This window comes from Parus major, chromosome 2 (genome assembly GCF_001522545.3).
Source record: "Parus major isolate Abel chromosome 2, Parus_major1.1, whole genome shotgun sequence".
In the NCBI taxonomy this organism is placed as follows: domain Eukaryota; kingdom Metazoa; phylum Chordata; class Aves; order Passeriformes; family Paridae; genus Parus; species Parus major.
The window spans coordinates 98979373-98998482 of NC_031769.1; the positions used below are offsets into that span (position 1 = coordinate 98979373).

General features: G+C 43.6%; 1 protein-coding gene across 1 annotated transcript; it reads right to left on the minus strand.

The window, feature by feature from the left end:
• Nucleotides 1-655: 655 nt before the first annotated feature.
• TUBB6 (tubulin beta 6 class V) lies at nt 656-8684 on the minus strand. Its single transcript, XM_015618387.3, has 4 exons — nt 8555-8684; nt 7867-7975; nt 6601-6711; nt 656-2263 (listed from the first exon to the last, which is right to left on the minus strand). Exons 1-4 carry the CDS (start codon nt 8609-8611, stop codon nt 1200-1202), a joined length of 1341 nt encoding a protein of 446 aa, XP_015473873.1. The 5' UTR covers nt 8612-8684; the 3' UTR covers nt 656-1199.
• Between the last annotated feature and the right edge of the window lie 10426 nt (nt 8685-19110).

The following is a 19110-nucleotide window of genomic DNA, read 5'->3' on the forward strand; positions in this document are numbered from 1 at the left end:
GACTCCAAGTAGACAGAGTGTTCTCTGGTAGAAGCTCTCTAATGGAGAAGGGCTGTTTAATTGATATGAGCAGAAACATAAAGCATGCACATAGAGCAAATGCCCAGAAGTCACTTTGTCAGCTGGCTTAGGCAGAGACCTTTCTCTTTACTTTAGAGGGGGCAGATAAACCTGCTGTTCATCTTTCATTTTGCCAGATGTTTTGAGTATCCTGTATAAATGCTCTTGTACTTTAACCTTTACCTGTTCAGTTGTTTTAACCTATCTTAGTAGCAAGACATGCACAGCATCTGAAGGTATGATGAATTTACAAACCCGGGTAGAAAGATCTGTTGGCACATAGCCTATGTTCCCTGTCCCACCGTGATCTATGGAATATCTGGACTTCAGCTACATGGGCTAGCTGAAAGAGACTTAGGAATAGCATCAGCAGCTGGTGATAGCCAGGAAGACCAGTCAGATATTGGGGTGCCACTTTAAACTCCAGGGATTCAGGATGAACACATCACAAATGGAGAGATTTCATACGTTTCATCTGTGATTATTCAGCAGCAGGCAAGTGATGAAGTCATATCACATAAATCCAGCCTCTAGCCTGCAGCTCACTGAGTATTTATGTAGAATTGACTGCCCAGAACACTTTTGCTTGAGAGGATACTATTAATTTTTATTTTATTTTTAGGGGACTGGAATCAAATATCACTGTTAACAATTACTGTACAGAATATCTAAAAATTTTTTCTTTTATTGTGAATAAATTTTGTTTCTGGCAGTTCAGTATTGTACATTTGGTACAGAATACTTCAAGCTCACAAGATTTTACTACTCATAACTGGATGAAAATAGTGCAGCTCTAATTTGTAGATTTTCATGCCTATTTTACATCTTCTCTTCTATAGCTTTAGGGATGACAACCCTAAAGAAAAAATATCCCAAACTAGCAATCTCCATGTTCAGACTCTTAGGCCAAAGTCTTAACTGAATGCATTACACATTTGTCTCACGAATACAAATGGCCCAATTTCCAGAAATGCTGAATATTCCCAGTGATCCAAATGGACTCTGAAGACCACTTCTAACATCTGAAATTCATGCACCCTTTTTTATTATTTTTTCAAACTAAGTATGGATTTACAAGCCTAATTATCAGAAATCCAGATTTGAGAGTTTGGCCTGGAAAAATCTTGCACTAAATCTTTTTATTCATTGATCTCTTCTTCATCGTCTTCAAACGCTTCCTCTCCATCATTTGCTGTTGCTTCTTGGTATTGCTGATACTCTGAAACCAGGTCATTCATGTTGCTTTCTGCTTCTGTAAATTCCATTTCATCCATTCCCTCTCCTGTGAACCAGTGGAGGAAGGCCTTTCTCCTGAACATGGCGGAAAACTGCTCCGAGATCCTTTTGAAGAGCTCCTGGATCGCAGTGCTGTTGCCAATGAAGGTGGAGGCCATCTTGAGGCCTCGGGGAGGTATGTCACACACTGCCACCTTGACATTGTTCGGGATCCACTCCACGAAGTAGCTGCTGTTCTTGTTCTGGATGGCCAGCATCTGCTCGTCAACCTCCTTCATGGACATGGGCCCGCGGAAGACGGTGGCCACTGTCAAATACCGGCCGTGCCTCGGGTCGCAGGCTGCCATCATGTTCTTGGCATCAAACATCTGCTGGGTGAGCTCTGGGACCGTGAGTGCTCGGTACTGTTGGCTGCCTCGTGCCGTCAAAGGAGCAAAGCCTGGCATGAAAAAGTGAAGGCGCGGGAAGGGGACCATGTTTACCGCCAGCTTCCGGAGGTCAGCATTGAGCTGGCCTGGAAAACGCAGGGATGTGGTCACCCCGCTCATGGTGGCGGAGACCAAGTGGTTTAAATCACCGTAAGTGGGAGTGGTGAGCTTCAGGGTGCGGAAGCAAATGTCGTACAGAGCCTCATTGTCGATGCAGTAGGTTTCATCCGTGTTTTCAACCAGCTGGTGGACCGAAAGCGTAGCGTTGTACGGCTCCACCACTGTGTCAGAAACCTTGGGAGAAGGCATGACACTAAAGGTATTCATTATCCTGTCTGGATATTCCTCTCGGATCTTGCTGATGAGTAGGGTTCCCATGCCAGACCCTGTCCCTCCTCCCAGGGAGTGAGTGAGCTGAAATCCTTGCAAGCAATCGCAGTGTTCACTCTCTTTTCTTACTACGTCAAGCACAGAGTCAACCAGCTCTGCCCCTTCTGTATAGTGTCCTTTAGCCCAGTTGTTTCCTGCACCAGTTTGTCCTAAAATAAGGTACAACAGGGAAAGAAAATATAAACAATTATTCGTAAGGTTTGACATTTGCACGATGAATGGACTCACATCTGTAACAAAAGTTGCTAGAAATCTGTCAGGTAGATAACTGTGCTCTTCAGTTTTGCCTACAAATATCTCTTGGAAGTATCAACATAAACTTTCTATATAGCCTCTGGCAGTTTTCATTTATGCCCCTGAGCGGTTTGGGGTTCTTTTTTGGGTTGTTTGGTTTTTTGGGGGGGTTGTTTTAATTTTTTTTCTTTTGTTGTTTTACCTTCCATAAATGCAAAGAGGCCTTAACTCCTTGTTTTGAAATCTTTCACACTCCCAATCCTGATGATTCTGTAAACACAAGATGACTGCTTAATATTTAAATGCTTTCTGTTTGCAAGGACCATGATGCATGCAAAGCGAAATCACAGATATCTCAATGAAAATGAGAGGTTCTTGGACTCTTCTTACAAGTCAAAGAGAAAATACGGTCATTCAAGAAAAAAAGCTGGGCTTCAAAATCCTATTTAACTTGTTATATCAGGAACTATAGCTTTTTAAATTCATGGTCAGCTAGCCTGAAAGAAAATAGTGATCAACTGAAGCTTCAGGGACATTATCTCAAAAACTTACAAGTGCCTTTTAGGTTTTACTGATTTCCTTACAAACTCACTACTCTTTAGGATATGCAAAATGACTTGCAAAATTGGATGACTGATATTTCAGAAAAGTGATGAATCCATTCTTTTCTTCCCAAGGCTTCCCTTCTTGTTTTATGTGCCACTCAGTTTAATAAGATAAACAGTGTGGATCATTTGCTATTGTCTCTATTTTGTTATTGATAATGAGGAGGATTAATTTGGGAAATCTGTTTTTTAGTATTCTTGTTCCTCACAGTGACTACTATACACATATATTGTGCCCCTGAACTCACTCCTGGGAGTGGTATTCAGACAGAGCAATAGCTTCAGAATTAAGTATAGAGCTGGCAAATTTTGTGCTATTCCCCAGGACTTTCCCCTCCTTTCCTATTACCATGTCTCATTTCAATTCCCACAGCACCATGTTGGTGCCAAACATATGAACCAGGGAAGCTGCTGGCTGGGACACTTCTGAAATCCTATGCACTTGTTTTCCACTGCATACATGCTTGGTTTCCTCATGGTGTATTTGGTTAGTTCATGCATTGTTCTGGATGTTGCTATATTTTTCTTTCTTTGAGCCTAGGGAGCTGAGCACTTCCTGTCCAGCTGGGCAAAGCACAACGTAATATCCTTCCAGAATTAAATATCTTTGTAAGCACCTGCAGCCTGCTTGAGCAGATCCCCTGCTACGGGTAGGGCAGCACATCAGGATGCACAGAAATAAGCAAAAATCACTCCAAAACACAGGAGGCATTTATCTCTTAATGGAGGTAAATTCTGACTTAAGGACAACTATCAGCTACTCCTGTGGAAAAACTACACTCCATCCACTAGTCAACCATGTGCCTAGGGTGTCCAGCATTTTCAATGGAGATTTCCTGCTTCTACACACAGTTATATTTCCAGAAGCACTGGCTCTACAGCACTGTAAGACTACCACAGCACAGGGTATGTAGACATGCCCTGGAAGCTCCAGACTTCTTACCCCATGACAATACAGTCTGGAGGCGCCATGGCCCTGACAAGGCTGCCACAAATGTGGAAATCATGATCATGATCCTGTGAAACTCTACTGGATGCCCTCCACCTATCAGGTACCTATCTACCTGACCTCTGAAAATCTAAGTAAAACACACAAATTATCAAATTTTACCATGACTAAACTATCTAGGTGGAAAATGAGCCTGGTCCCACAGAACTCAGGATCTGGCAAATCTTTTGCCAATCCTAGAAGTCCATCTCCACCATCCTGTGTCTGCCATTTGCCAGGATCTAAAGAAGCCTACATGAAGCAATCCCACAACTTATCTGCACTCCTGGCACCTCTAGATCCTTCTGCCACTATTTCTTTCACCAACATGCTGTAGGGTATCACACATGTTCAGGTTGCGCTGCACATGCAGAGAAGCCATTTGTCTAACAGTCAATTGATTTTTTAATCCCTAAAATGGAACTTGTTTCCTACAATCTTCTTTCACTCTTCTACTCTCAACTGCTCAAAATATAAGATAAACCTGGTGAAATAGCTCAGTAGCTTGCACATTAACATGTAGAAGCCTGGTGTGAACAGCCCTGCTACAGAACTTGCCTTTGACTGCCAGACAGCTATTTTTATATTTGGAGTGGTATCTCTGTAGAAAATCTAGCAGTGGTGTGCACAAGAAAAGAACGAGAAATGCAAAAATGTGGAAGTGAAAACTGGTTAACAGGAGGAGACACATCAAAGTTCACAGCAGCTCTTGGTGGGCAATTGTCCTGGCGTGCTCAGAAGACCAGGAGGCCTGCTGCTCTCACACAGCAAGGTCTTTCCACCTGCAGTTCTTCACCTTTTAAATGACTACCTTGTCAACACAGGCATTAAAGTACAAGGATTATTTTGCATGCATCTTGAAACTCTTGCTGGTTTGATATAAAAATTCCTGTATCTGGAGTGTGTGACCATGTATTCAATATACCTGGAAGAAATCCTGATTGGTGGTCCATGGTTACTTGATGTGGAGACGTGGGCACGTGCAGGTTTATACAAGCGGAGGTGAAAAACATCCCCATCAGAATGAGCCCATACAGCCTGGGGTTCAGCAAGTATGGGACTGCCAGCTTCTGCCACAAAATCCTTTGTAGGCCCAGGCCAGATTTTTAGAAGAGAAAACAAAATGCTTTGCTGGCTTTTGACACAGAAGATCATTACTTCAGCGCTCAGTTATTCTACATTATTCAGCAGGTTGGGAGGACAGTGCCTGATACTGGCAGAGGCCTCTATCAGATACGAGTTGATCACATGCTGTGGGTTCATTGTTATCTTGGCAGGAAGGGAGTACAGCAAACTGGACTATTGTTGAAGACATTCTGAATTGATTTTGCTCTGGTTTTACTGGTGTTGTGCCAAACTGTAAAGCTCCAGTTCAGGTATTTCCATAGGTCAGGTGAATTCACTTTCAGAGGGCTTGTGTGGTTCGTGCAGGTGAAAGGGAATGAAAGGAAAAACCTGAATACAGAAACAGACTTCATAAAGCTACCTATGTCTATGGCTTTTCTCCCTAAGATTACTTCTTAACTTACATGTTTTAACTTACAGCTCCTTTGGAAGAGACCCTTAACATCACTGCCATGGAGTTGACAGGAGAACAATATGGATAGCATAAAAGATTTAAGTCAAAGCCTTAAAGGAGCTCTGCATGGCTTTTTTACTCCCCTCTCCAACCCAAACAACCCAGACTTAAGTTTGTTTTATACCATCCAAACTGTGTTTATCTTTCCTCTCTCTGTCCCTGGCATTGTTCCTTCCTTATGTTAACACAAGATACCAAACTAAGTTCCAACCTAAGCTTGCCTCTTCAGGAGGAAATGTGTTTGTGGCAAGTGCAGACTTGGAAACTAAAAGGACATGAAAGTTCTCGTGGTAGCTTTCATTCAGATTTCCTGTTTCAGAAAGTGGCTCACTTAACTTCCACATGCTGTTTCTCCTTCAGTGCAAATGGACTGATAATGCTTCAGTACTTTGTAAGGATACTCTCAAAGGGTAACATGCATTTTTAAGCTTAGATGGAAAGTACTACAGAAGTCCAAAGTTAAGCAGTAAAATTAGAAACAATCCTCTGAAGGAACACTGTGAAACCAGATCATCTCCACATACTCTCAGATTGTTCCTCATTGTGCTAGAAATTAACCCAGTAACTGGCTACATATGTGTTTTCCATATTACAGCTGATCTTCCACTGTTACTATACTGCAAGGATCTCCTGAAAAAAAGTTTAATTACACAGCCTAAAAAAAATTCCATACTCAAGCATTTAATGTGAATTTAAGTGAAGAGTAGTCTAGTTGGTTTGTGGTTGAGGTTTTCCCTCCCCCCCTCCATTTTCTGAAGAACTTCTATGCATTTTTTTTGTGAAGAAGAGGTCTCAGGATTTCTCTGGAGCTCATGTGTGGAAAGCAAATGTACCATATCTGAATACCATAGGAAACTTCCAGTGGTTTGCTAACTGAAGGAACAAACAACAGAAGAACAACTTTTTCAGTTAACAGGACGTTTTGAGTGGCTTTCAGATAATTGCAATTCCATTGATAGCTATCAGGGTTTCTCAGTAGGATCACTTTGCAACAAGGAGATAGAATGCTTTTTGGCCATTCACTTGGTAATCAAACAGCTGTTAAAGAGGTCTGTCTTTAAAAAAGAAACATCCACATACCAAAGATGAAATTATCGGGCCGAAAGAGCTGACCAAAAAGACCAGACCGCACACTATCCATGGTTCCCGGCTCCAAGTCCAGTAAGACTGCTCTTGGTACAAATTTGTGGGCTACAATAAAAAGTAAGCACGCCCTTAATGTTCAGATATAAACTAACACAGTTATAGCTTTTAATACACAAATATATTATGTCTCACGTTGTTAGTCTAATATATAGTTCATACATATATAAGTACTTCCTATACAGAAAGTCATGGTGGTGAAAAACCCACCTCCACAGGAACAAATAATAAAAAAGGAAAAATAAATAAATCAATTCAGCTTGGAAAACAGAGCTGATATAATTTGGGCTCTACAGATTTTACATTTTTTTTAGCTCTTTATTAACAAGAGATATTAGGGACTTTCTCATTAGAAAAGCTGTTTTTGTTGGTCTTTGTAAGAAAGTAGGTAATCTTTTCTGTGACTATCAGGCTGAGTGAAGTGCTTATGTTCAAGTTACCCTAACACATCTCCACAAGCTTTTAAGCTTGAAGGATTCTTCTTCACTGAAAGAGCTACTTGGTGTACATGGCAAACAGTAGTAGTCAGCACATCCACCACAAAGCACAAAAGAAACAATCTGTGTCAAGTTGAAATTGTTCAAGAAAACTCAGGTAAATATGAAGTAACCCCAGCTGGACAAAAGATGAAACATTCCCACTTGCAGGTTCACATCCACAGACCACAGGACTCCAGATCCCCATTTACACTCTTAACACCTTTCAACAGCAGAGGACTCTGAAGACTTGGATGCCTTTCGGCATCTTATTAATGAAACAGTTCTCTATTACCTGTAGCCCAACCCTCTCATTCATGAAAATTAAAGAGAGAGTACTACAGATGCGGGCTCATATAACCAACAGTTTAATTTGGAGTAATTGAAGAAATGCATTTGGTGAAGTAATTACACATTTGAAGAGCAAACGCCTACCTTAATGTTAAGCAAGAAACAAACTTCCACCTCCAGACCCTAAAGACAGCCCCTTGTGCCACTTCTCTGTGTCGGGGGAGATAGCACCCAGCCATCTTAATTTACTTTGTACAAAAGTAGATAATATTTTCTGTTGAGCAGAAACAACAGCTGGGGGGCTGGAGGCATGTGAGGAGTGTGGCCAGATGTTATGCTCGTAAAGCAACATGGCTTTACGAGCCCGTCGTCTTCTGATTCCTGTGCCCCTTCCCACGGAGCCCCCTGTCCCACACCCTCCCCGTCCCACACTTACAAGATGATTCATTATAGTAGACATTGATCCTTTCCAGCTGCAGCGCTGAGTCACCGACATAGTCTCCGGCTGGGTCAATGCCATGCTCATCACTTATCACTTCCCAAAACTAAGGGAGGAAAAGCGAGAAGTGGGTTGGGAACTTCCCTGCGGAGCCCCGGGGGCCCTGCCCAGCGCTCAGGCCGGGGGCGGCGGTCCCGCGGCAGCTGCCGGATTCCAGGCGCTCCCGCCGCCCCTCCCTGCCCGCGCCGCAGCGGGAGCCGGGCGGGCACCAGCATCCAAACCCGCCCGGAGGGGCCGCCCAGACTCCGCCGCCCTCCCCCGCTCTCAGCCACAGCCCGGCCGGCTCAAACATAAAAGCAGTTTTTAAAACTTCTTTTTTCTAAAAAAAAAAAAAAAGCCGTCCCGTTTGGTTTCGGTACTTCCCGAAGCCTTTTATGGTCACGGGGAGCGGAGCGACGCGCGGTGCCCCGGGCGCGCCCGGCGCCGCTCGGCAGCGGCTCCTCGGGGCACGGGCGGCGGGGAGCGGGGGCGGCTGGCACAGCCCAGCCCCGGGTGAGCAGCAGCCCCGGAGGGATTCAGCAGCCCCGAAGGGGCCCAGCAGCCCCGGGGAACCATCGGGCTCGTCCCCCGGTCACTCAGAGGCTCCGCAAGCGGCGGGCAGGCGGCGGCTCCCCTTCAGGCTCACCTTGGTCCCGATCTGGTTTCCACACTGTCCCGCCTGGATGTGCACGATCTCCCTCATGGCTGCGCCCCGCTCGCCCCGCCGTACGCCCGCTGTCCCGCCGCCCAGCCCGGCTGTGCGCGGCGCCGGCCCAGCGGGCGGTGCTTTATGGGCTCCCCGCACCCCCCGCCGCTCGCCCAGCGGCCGCCCCCGCCCGGCACCGCCCTCGGCACGGGCGCCACACCGGCCCTCGCATTGTCCCCGACGCTTCTCGGGGTCCCTGGGACTCGTGCCCCAGCGGCAGCTCCCGTGATGATTCGCTGCTCACCCCAAACCCAGTTCAGCAGACGTGGCTCCGGAGTCTTCACCCCCGTGCGGCGGCCGGACATCGTCGCCTGCTCCGTCTCCTGTTCCGTGTCCCCCTGCCCCGGTGGGCGAGCACATCGCAGCCTTCGCTGCAGAATTCTTCTTAGGTAGAATTTCTGGACAGAAAAGGTGATGAGACATTGGAACAGGCTGCCCAGAGAGGTGTTTAAGGGAAGACTGGATGTGGCACACTTAGTGCCATGGTCTAGGTGACATGGTAGTGTTTAGTCATGGGTTAGATTCAATGATCTCAGAGGTCTTTTCCAACCTATCTGATCCTGTGGTTCTGTGATTCTGTGACGGGACAGCATTCAAAAGAATGGGTAGCCCTTCTGTGCCTTGCCATCTTTTTCACACAGCTCTTTCGTGATGCATTTTTTGGTTTTGTATTTTTGGAGTGGTTTTATTTTTGTGTGTGTGTGGTTTTTTTGGTTGGTTGGTTGGTTTTGGTATTTGGTTTTTTTTGTTTTGGGCTTTTTTTTTTGTTTTTGTTTTTTTTGGGGGGGGGAGGGGTTTCTTTTGTCAATAAGACAATCTTCTGCCTGACAATTTTAATTGGGATGTCAAGCAGTCTGTGGAGCAACTTTCCCGAGAGCTCATGTCACCACAATACAGAGCATGCCCTGGCATATGTATGGTTTGAAATGGCTTGGTTTTTAATGGAAAAGGAGATTTTCTTTCCCCTCCAGAGAGAAAGCCACTTCCCACAGCTGCTGAATCTGCTTTATGATCCCTTAGGGTAACTGCTGTACAGTGGAGGATGCCTGCTGTTATGCCAGTATGACTCCTCCATGGGATGCCATGGTCTATGTACCCTATTCCAGTATTTAACCATGGTGGGAGACATTCATCTGTCCATCCACACCTGTGCTGCCCAACCCAGCCTCTGATTGTTGTGAAAGAGCAGCCCTGAGGCCGGAGTTAAAGAAACTCCTTAGCCACTTGTTGAAAGGTGGTCAAGCTGGGGCTCTTCTGGAGAACAATCTTGGGTGCTCTCTGAAGCTTGAACACAGTCAAGGTACCCCTCCAATCAATAAATAACCTCCAAAAAAACCAAAATCTGTGTATTGGGAGGCCACCTGTTGCCTGAGTGCCCTGAAGTTGCTGTGATGGGACTGATGTCAGCTCGACCCTGCGCTCTCAGCTCCAGCTTTGCTTTTCCGTACACATTTTTCGGCAGGGCTTGTAGCATCTTGCAAATGACCTCCAAGTAGCCCACATGCATCATGTTAGGCTGAGTCAAATGTCTTTCTGACATCAGGGAAGTAGCTGGAAGATCAGGATCAGCATGTTTGCCTTGCAAGCAGCCATTAATGGAGGACTGGATATTATGTGCATTTTTCTCTGCTGCAGGACTCAAAATAAGTGTCCTTCTGTGTGTGATCTGCATTTTTGGAAGAGATCCACAAACAAGTCATTATTCAGCAGCCTGATTAGCCTTGGACATTGCCTGAATCTATATGTCCTTGGCTATGCCTTCTGGGACTGACTTTCCCCATGCTTTGCAAATCCTCCTGTTTACTGTTCATACTTGCCATCCTCTTGCCTGTTGCTGGTATGCCAGTTTTTAAAATTCAGTAGGCTCCCAGATCCAGGTAGTGGTAAGGCTGGGTGTGTGCATACATATATGGCTGGCCACACTGACTAACCCAGGCAGAAAACATAGCACTCACACAAAAACTAACAGCATTAATGGCCTCATCCTGTTCCTCTCTCTGGCTTATCAGGACAGAAACCCATTAATGGAAAATAAGTATGTATTTGTATGCATCTATACAGTATGGATCCCTCTATAGCTGGTCTGAGACACTAATCTTACTCTGTTGTTAGCACCTGAACTCCAATTTTTTCCAGTTGCTGGCAAGTGCAGATGTTATCCCAGAGGCCTACAGTTCCACTTTAGTTGCTGGTAATCAGATCTTCAACAATGAACTATGGCTCCCTTGTCCAGTTTGGCTTTAGGACACTCAGCCTGTTAGAAGCTGACCTCTGGATCCCCAGTAGCCTCACACAGAGATACAAACAGGCAAACGTTTCTCTGGTAGCTAGTCCAGAGTAGTGGCCTTACCAGTAGCTGACCACCACAGCCGGTGACTTAGAACCCCTTGTCTCTCCAGCAGGCAGTTAAAAGATCCTCTTCACTTCCTTTCCTGAACTCATGGCTGCTCCAAAATTTGACTTCCACCTGCTCTGGCTTGTTATTTGTTAGTGACCACACATGGACATGCAGATTCACATAAAGTGTGTGCTCTCGTCTCTCCACTTGCTGCATTAGACCCTGTGACTTGTGGCCACCCCCAACTTGTGGCCCCCACCTCTAACTGGTGCCACTCAGGCCACCATACACACAAATGCACATCGAATATAGGTGCCACTCTCACCCAAAAACATAATTAAAATATAGTTTATTAAGACAAGACAGACTGAGATGATCTCTCATCAGATGATCTCATCTGGCAAGGTGTAGCCAGAGAAGCATACTCACCAACAAGTTGTTTACACCCAGTCAGGTCATTTTAGCTCCATATCTTTTTTATTTTTCTATATCAAAATCTTTATCCCACCTTACCCCCACCTTTGATTCCTCCTCTAAACATCCCAAAAGTTATCTTGTACAATCCCAAAGGTGTTCTTCCCTTCCATCCCCTAGAGATTCCCAATCCCTGCAGACAGTAACTCCTGTCTGTACAGTGATCCATGGAGCCTCTCCCACTGACTTGTGCTGACTGATGGGTGTCACACCAGACCCCAGACTGAACCCTCACTAAGAGGAGCCAGGTCAGAACCTCTTTGTCTCTGGGTATTGATTTCTCCACCTGCCTCTACTCCTTTGTGCTCCCTTCCATTTGAGGAGGTAAGCCTTGAATCACATAACCCAGCAGTAGGTCAAACCCATATGATCATCAGAATCAAATTGCACTGTAAGAATAAAAGTAAGAAGGAACAAATGGACATAGGTAGGCAGTAAGGGGAAAAAAGAAGCAATGAGAGTGGACTGTAGTAGAACCCTTAGTCCACATGCCTTCTGAAGAGATGTATAGGTTGCATTGCCATTGTCTGTAATCTTTGAAATGTTTGTCTACTGTTGGTGAGCAGCAGGCTGTCAAACAATATTTAGAGGCCAAAACTTCAGCCAGTTTCCCACACATAGAAAGTAACCCACTGAGGTATGTAGAAGACTGTAGGGCTGTGTGCCTGCTGGAGGTGAGCAACAGCTTACCCAACAAATTTGCATGTACAAATTCTATAGTTACGTAAATAACTTCTAATTTTCAGTCAGACCTGAATCAACTTGCAGCTTCTCCATGTTTTACTGCTGGTATATCTGAAAGAAAACACTTTCCTTGGTCACTGAATGTAGATGTACCTTCAAATCCTTTCCATCCAGGCTTGTGTTTACTTAATAGTTCAGCTGATTTAGGAGGTGAAGGTGCCATTATAACCTGTGTCTATAGTAGCCCACATATCCTTCTTAAGCCTCCACAGACTTGGTCTGGGATTTTAAAGGTACTTCAGAGTTCCAAAACCCTCCTACGTACTTAACTGTTATGGATTCCTTATGGATGTATTTTAAAACCCCACTAAACAAGTCTTGGAAATTTAAGGCATCTAAATTTCTCCCTGGGTGCTTCATCTGACTGAGCCCACGAGATTCATTCTATATTTAGATTAATATAGAAACACATTGTAAATTCTGTACAATGGATTCTCACTTGTTATATTTGGCTCTCTCAGATATCTCTTTCTCACATACATATATTGACCTCTAACCTTCATAACTCATAGTGATTTTTTTTTTATTTCCTATTCACTCCATAGGTTAATTTAATACTTAGAGTATGGCGCTTTTTTTCCACCATGCAAAAAATAGGAGAAGAACTTTCTTAAGATTTCCTTTGCAGATTTACTCCCTTCGTTGTTATTCCTTATTTATTTCCTTTTGCAATTTTAACTTCATTTCTGCTGTTAAAAAGAATTAATTAATATATGTAGCCTGAAAAATTAATAAAATGTTACAATGGCTACAAACCACCAGCTCAAGTTTGCAGATTAATGCTCCAGGCAGCCTTTTGAACAATCAGTTCACATGACTTACATTCTCAAGGTATCTCTTGCTCCCAAGTGTGAAAACAAAAACCTAAATACCAGAAGAGGTCCAAACTTGCATTTTAGGGAGTGACGTGGCCATTTATGATAGAGAGGATATGGATTAAGGAAGACCTGACTTCTAGGCAATATCTGGATTAGTCTGACATTTCTAGCTGGTAAAAACCCAAGACAGTTTACTTCCACTGGACAACTCTTTGGTGCTCCAATGTGGTGGGCTTCAATGTGATGTGATTCTTTGTTCCTGTTGGTCAGAACTGACAAGGTATCAGACAGCAGCAGCAAATTAAATACTCACACTGATCTTGTGTGAGATCCAGCTGCTTTGAAACAGCTGCACACATTCACAGGATGGGGTCATGGGGAGTTGTAGAGCATTCAGTGCTCTGTCTTCAGGTTTTCTCATGTTCTCATTGGTCGTGCACAGGCTCAATAGAAATGAATTCCTACAAGATGATGAATTTCACAAGGTGGGACAAAATGTGTAAAGTGCCCATGCTGCAGAGTAAAAGGATTTTCCAGTAATAGCAGCTCAAGCAACAGTCATGTCCCACAAAGTCACATGGAAATTTGCTTTAATGCCCTGGAAAAAAACCAGCAAAGTTCTTCTGTATTTAGCTAGTCATATGATATGATTGTTAAGCTGCTTCCTGCTTTTCAGGAAACACATTTGTGTTTATATCAGGTTTGTTGCTAAGACTATTTCAATTTACTGAAGTTTTTAAGGACTAGCGAGAAATTCATGCCGTAAGAGAACATTTAACAAATTAGCCACTCTTTTCTTTTTTCAGAATGATAAATTTGTTGCATTTTGCTATTTAAGAATATCAGCAAGTGTCTATCCAGTATTAAAAAGCTTGTTAGCACTTACATTAAATACCAAAGCAATAAATATAATCCACGTGGTGGATTTACTCTGACAGCTTTTAACAGGCTAGTAAATGCTACTAAGTACATGGTGACCTTTAGGAGGAGGGTCCAAAGATCACTGTAGTTCCTATCTTTCTTCTTTAGTCTGAAGAGTTTCATGCAAGTTAAGAAAGGGGAAACAATCTTAAAAGAATTTGTTTTGTGTGGTGGTTTTCTTGTTTGTTTGGGGGTTTTTTTGTTGTTGGGTTTAATTTTTGGTTTTGGTTTTTGTTTTGTTTTTTTGCCTGGCTTCCTGAGAAAACCAAGCATGGGGAGCCCTGCTCCTATTCAAGTGTGTACCTGTGTATCTCCACCACTACCTGTTTTTCCATCAGCCTCTTGTGACAAAATCTACAAGAGGTACATGAGTTACACAGACACTGCAGCTACAGATGAATCTAGAAACAGCTCAAAAACCCAGCAAAAACATTGAAAAGGGGAAGTGGGACAGCAAGACACACACAGAGAAGTGTATGGTCTATTAAGACAAACACCACACTACACATTTAGCTCAGGTGTGCTGGAGCTTATATTCTGCCCAGAAAAAGCCATTATATTTCATATGGTTCTCAAACAGCTTCTTGTTTTGTCACCCCCCTGCCCCATTAAACTTGTTGCTGTGGCAGCTGTGGTGTCACAAATTGCCACCCATGCTCAAACACAGTACCCAGGGGGCTGTTTTAATGCCACTCATCTGGCTGCTATCTGCAGCTGTCAGTGGAGATACTGCTGTTTGTTTTAGTCCACAAGATGCGGTCTGAACTTCGTAATGTTGAAGCAAAGGTCACTAAGTCAAGTCAGGGCAAAATATGTTAAGGTGAAACATCCAAGGGACTGCTCTGACACTGGAGGAATTCCACCATCTTGTCCAAAGGAGTTTCCAGCTGCATTTTCACACACTTTCACCACTATTTGACAAAATGGATGGAAAACTTTAACTCCTACCACATGAATATTCATGTGTTTGAGTACAGGTGCTTTTGCACTTTCCAGCACTTAATGTCTTTTGATTTGTGAAATATTTTCTGTCCTTTGGAAATGAATGTTTTCTTTCAGCCCTTTGTTTCTCCCCATGCTTAGCCTCAATGCTAACAATTACCCACCCAGGACTTTTTGCACAGTTGGTCACAGTGATTTTTATGCAGTAGCTGTAGCACCTGGAGCAGAGGGAAGCATGTACCTGCCTGTTTTGTCAGGCAGAAATGTGTGTTTGGTGTGGCTGTGTTTTTAACCTCCGTTCTAATCGGTCACTTAGCTACACAAACAAACAGAGGCAGAGAATGGGCTGCACTCTGTGTTCAACAGAGTCAGTGAAGGAGCCAGGCTAGTGTTTCCTTACAGCCACAACCAAGACTGTAGGAATACAAATTTAAGGCAGGCATTTATCTATGTTCGACTCTCCAGCCTCTCTACACATTAAAGATTTTGGGGAAGCAATCTGTTCGGAGGACAGAGTGAAAACATAATTTAGCTGGAATGTATATCACCCATTATCTGTATCATGTGGCGAGTGAGTGGTACAGCTGTAAGAGGAAAATGAATATGAGATATTGACAGCTTGCCTTTGGAGTTTAGTCAGCTCTGAATAGATGCCAGTACAATGCAGAGCTTATCGATGAAGTCTTGGTCTTTCAAGTGTGGGAGACATCAGAACAAGGACAAAAAGGTCTCTTAACCAGAAGTTGTGCTAAAGACTATCAGGAAAAAACCCATTATTTTGACCAAATGAGTGCATTGATGACATCTGGTCTTGATTAGATGGAAGATCTGTCTAGTCTAGAATTCCATCTCTCACAGTAGTCAGTGATGGATGCTAGGGAAAGAATATGGTAATACTCCCCAAAAAATGCCCTTCTACATCTGGCAGTCAGTGATTAAGCCTTTGTTGAACCACAGGAAGGATCTGGACCACATATTTAATACTTTTCAAGTATCCTTAAAGTTATATAATTGCTTTTTGAGGCATTACACTTTCAGCCTCCAGAGTCTCCTATGGCATTGCTTTCCATGCACAACTGAATTCCATTTTGTGAGGAAGTAGCTCTTTCTGTTGTAAAACTGACACCTGAAATTGGTGGCCCATAACTCTTCTGTTCTGAGAAACAGTGACTACCAGTTCCTAATGGCCATTGTTGCTGAGTGTAAGGTGAAGGTTTTAGTGGGGTTTTTTTCTTCATTTTGCCTATCTGTCCAAAATTTTCTGAGCTGAAAGTATTACACTAATTAATCTTGCCATGTTTGAATGTGGCCCTGCACTCCTACGATAGTCCTTACTTATAAGCCTTCTTTACTAGCTCTACTGCAGTGTCTGTGAAATGGGAGTGTTTAAATCATGGCCATTGTTTTATGCAGTGTTATAGGATGCTTCCTGCTCCTGTTCTTATTTTCTAATATGCCTTGTGTTTGCCCTCTTGGTTGCTGCTCTGCTTCTTCCTTCATTGAACTGTTCACACTACCTTCAAGATGTCTTTTGACAGTGGTGACAGCTAAATTAAATCCTGTCACTGGAAGCACAGGGGTGGTTTTTCCTATGTAATGCAGTTATGGACATTAAATTTCATCAGGTGTTGTTTATTCAAATTAGTATCATGAAATACTTCTGAAACTCAGTCCACCTGATAGCCTGATTAACTGTCCTGAAGATTTTTGTACAATCACAGAGATTTACTGGTTCAGTACTTTTTTTTCCCCTAGATAATTTAGAATTGAGGAGATCAGGTCCAAGCACAATCTATGGATTTCATCTAGAGTTTTCTAGTCTTTTGTTGCTAAAGCATCTTATCCCATCCAGCTCAGTCTCCTTAACACTCTTGAATAAAACCCCTTGCAGCAGAGATCTGTACTGCAACCTGGGGGAGGGAAAGATAGATTTAGGTTTTATTGCACAAACTTAACTTTCCATGGTTTTATTCTCTGAGAAAAAAGAAACAAAACCAATAGATCTCTAAGATGAAGGGCTGGAATCCTGTTTAGACTGTCAGTTATTCAACACTTACCAAGCAAAACATGTATTTGAGATTAAATGTGTAGCTCTCCAGGTTAAAGTGATTCATCTCACTGTGGAAAGCACTTCTTCTGTAAGAGCAGGTTTGCAGCTAAAATCGACTATAAATTGCTCCAGTCAGGTCTTAGGTTTCTCAGGTGAGTCACAGTTTTCCTCCTTGCCTATTTTCTCAAGTGGTGAGTGGCTCCTGGCTGCCACCCTTCCCTCACCAGCACAGATCCCACTCATCTGTCACACATGTCCAACCCAGAGCAGCATACCACTCCTAGTAGGCTCCACAAATGATTCTCTCAGATTACATTTGTGAGGAGAGGAGCACCATTCCTCCTCACAGGCCCACCAGCCCCAGGACAAACAACACAGCACAAGCTATGACTGGGGAAAGCCTGGCTTATTTTTAACAGCACAGTCCTCAACACTGTCAGGGTTGGATGGGTGCAGCCACTGAAGGGAGGTATTCTAAAACTGAATCCACAAAAGCAGCTGAACCATCCCCCTCTGAGCAGGATACTCCAAGAGTTACCTACTGGGAATTAGGAGAGTGAGCCAGCATTCACACACACAGAGAACTGAACACTATTTTTCTTGGAAAGGCACTCTGCAGCAGCGGTACCGAGGGTGTTCACCCCTCGCCTGGGACCGTGGCCCGTGAGCAGCACTACCATACTTGTGATCTAAAGGCTTATGAATGCTGAGAATGTAAGAGGTCAGTGTGGCCCAGGGCCAGGACTCAGCCCACTGCTGGCCTGGTGAATAATTCGCTTCACAGTCTGTTTGTTGAAGAGAGAACCAGAATGGGGGAGGACATGGGGCTGCAGTATGCACTGGCTGCATAGCTCAAGGCCACTGCTTTGAGGGAAGGGTGTGGAGACACATTTGTTGCCTGTGCATGGAAGATTTGCAGAGAGATACATCTCTGTCATGTAAATTTCACCGTGGTGTCCTGCCTCTGTCACTGAACTGGGATTTTATGTTACATGTGGCTGGTATGATCTGTCAGGAATAGAGCACAGCTCCAGGTAATCAGAAGTATTTTAGGAGCTTGGTTAGCATGGGAGACAGTTATGCTAAAAGTGATACAGAAACAAGGTGGCTGATCATTTCTGTGTGAAAAGAATTAACATGAGCAGCTAGAGCAAGAGAGATATAAATGTCTTTTTTTCTTAATTTATATTTTCTTAAACACCTGCCCACCCCCTCATGCCCACCCCACCCCCTTCTCCCCTCAGTTGTGAAGTATTTTTAGTTTGAATGTGGCCAGAGGAGATCTGGAACAGGTGATGGAAGGCCACAAGAGAAACAACACAACGGGACTCGTGTGTAAAGGGGTCACCAGAGCAAGGTATAGAAAAACAGTTGAAGGAACTGGGTGCTTGAAGCTGGTGGCATCAGGCACAGAGAAAAAGAAGAACTGAATGTAGCAGCTGGAATTTTTCCGGTGAAAGAAAACCAAAAACCAAAATGTCAAAACCAACCAACCAACCAACCTCCCCCTCCCCTAAACTCAACAACCTTTGGAGAGTGAGAAGTTAGAGAAAGAAAAGTGACTTTTATCTGTTAGATTGTTGCTGTCTTTAGCCATAGCTGATGCTGCTAGTGACAAAACCTGCTTTGTTTTCACTGATCACAACTCTTGTGAAAATTGAACATGGTACCATGTCAGGGCTGGCTAACACTAGGAGGAATTGAGAGGACTACTAAATTCAGTGGTCACAAAGGTGGAACTATTAGAGACAGTACTTTTCTTATCAAGATGAACTATTGAACCTAATGTAGTATGCAGGAAGTGCTTATAATAATGAGGAAAAACAGCTTGATCCTCCCATGCAAAGATGAAATGGCTTTTTCTGGGAGACTGGAATATTTGCAGCAGCTATCTAATACTTTATGATTTCTGGTAAAATGGATTCGTTCTTGAATAATCAATAATTTCTGAAAACACATCAGTTATTCTGGAAGATACTGACTTTTATTTGCAAAGCATGACCACTTGGGTGGACATTAGAACAATATTCTGCAACTATTCAAGGCAGCTCTTCCAGACAACTTCCCTAAGCAGGCAAGAAAACATGAAAGCTGCAGCTGGGAGAGCACCTACCTTAAGCACATTTTGTATAGGAATCACTGAAATGATGGCATTTTCAATTTAGCTTCTCAAGAATAAAATAGAGTTTACCATAGACTTTAGTTTGTC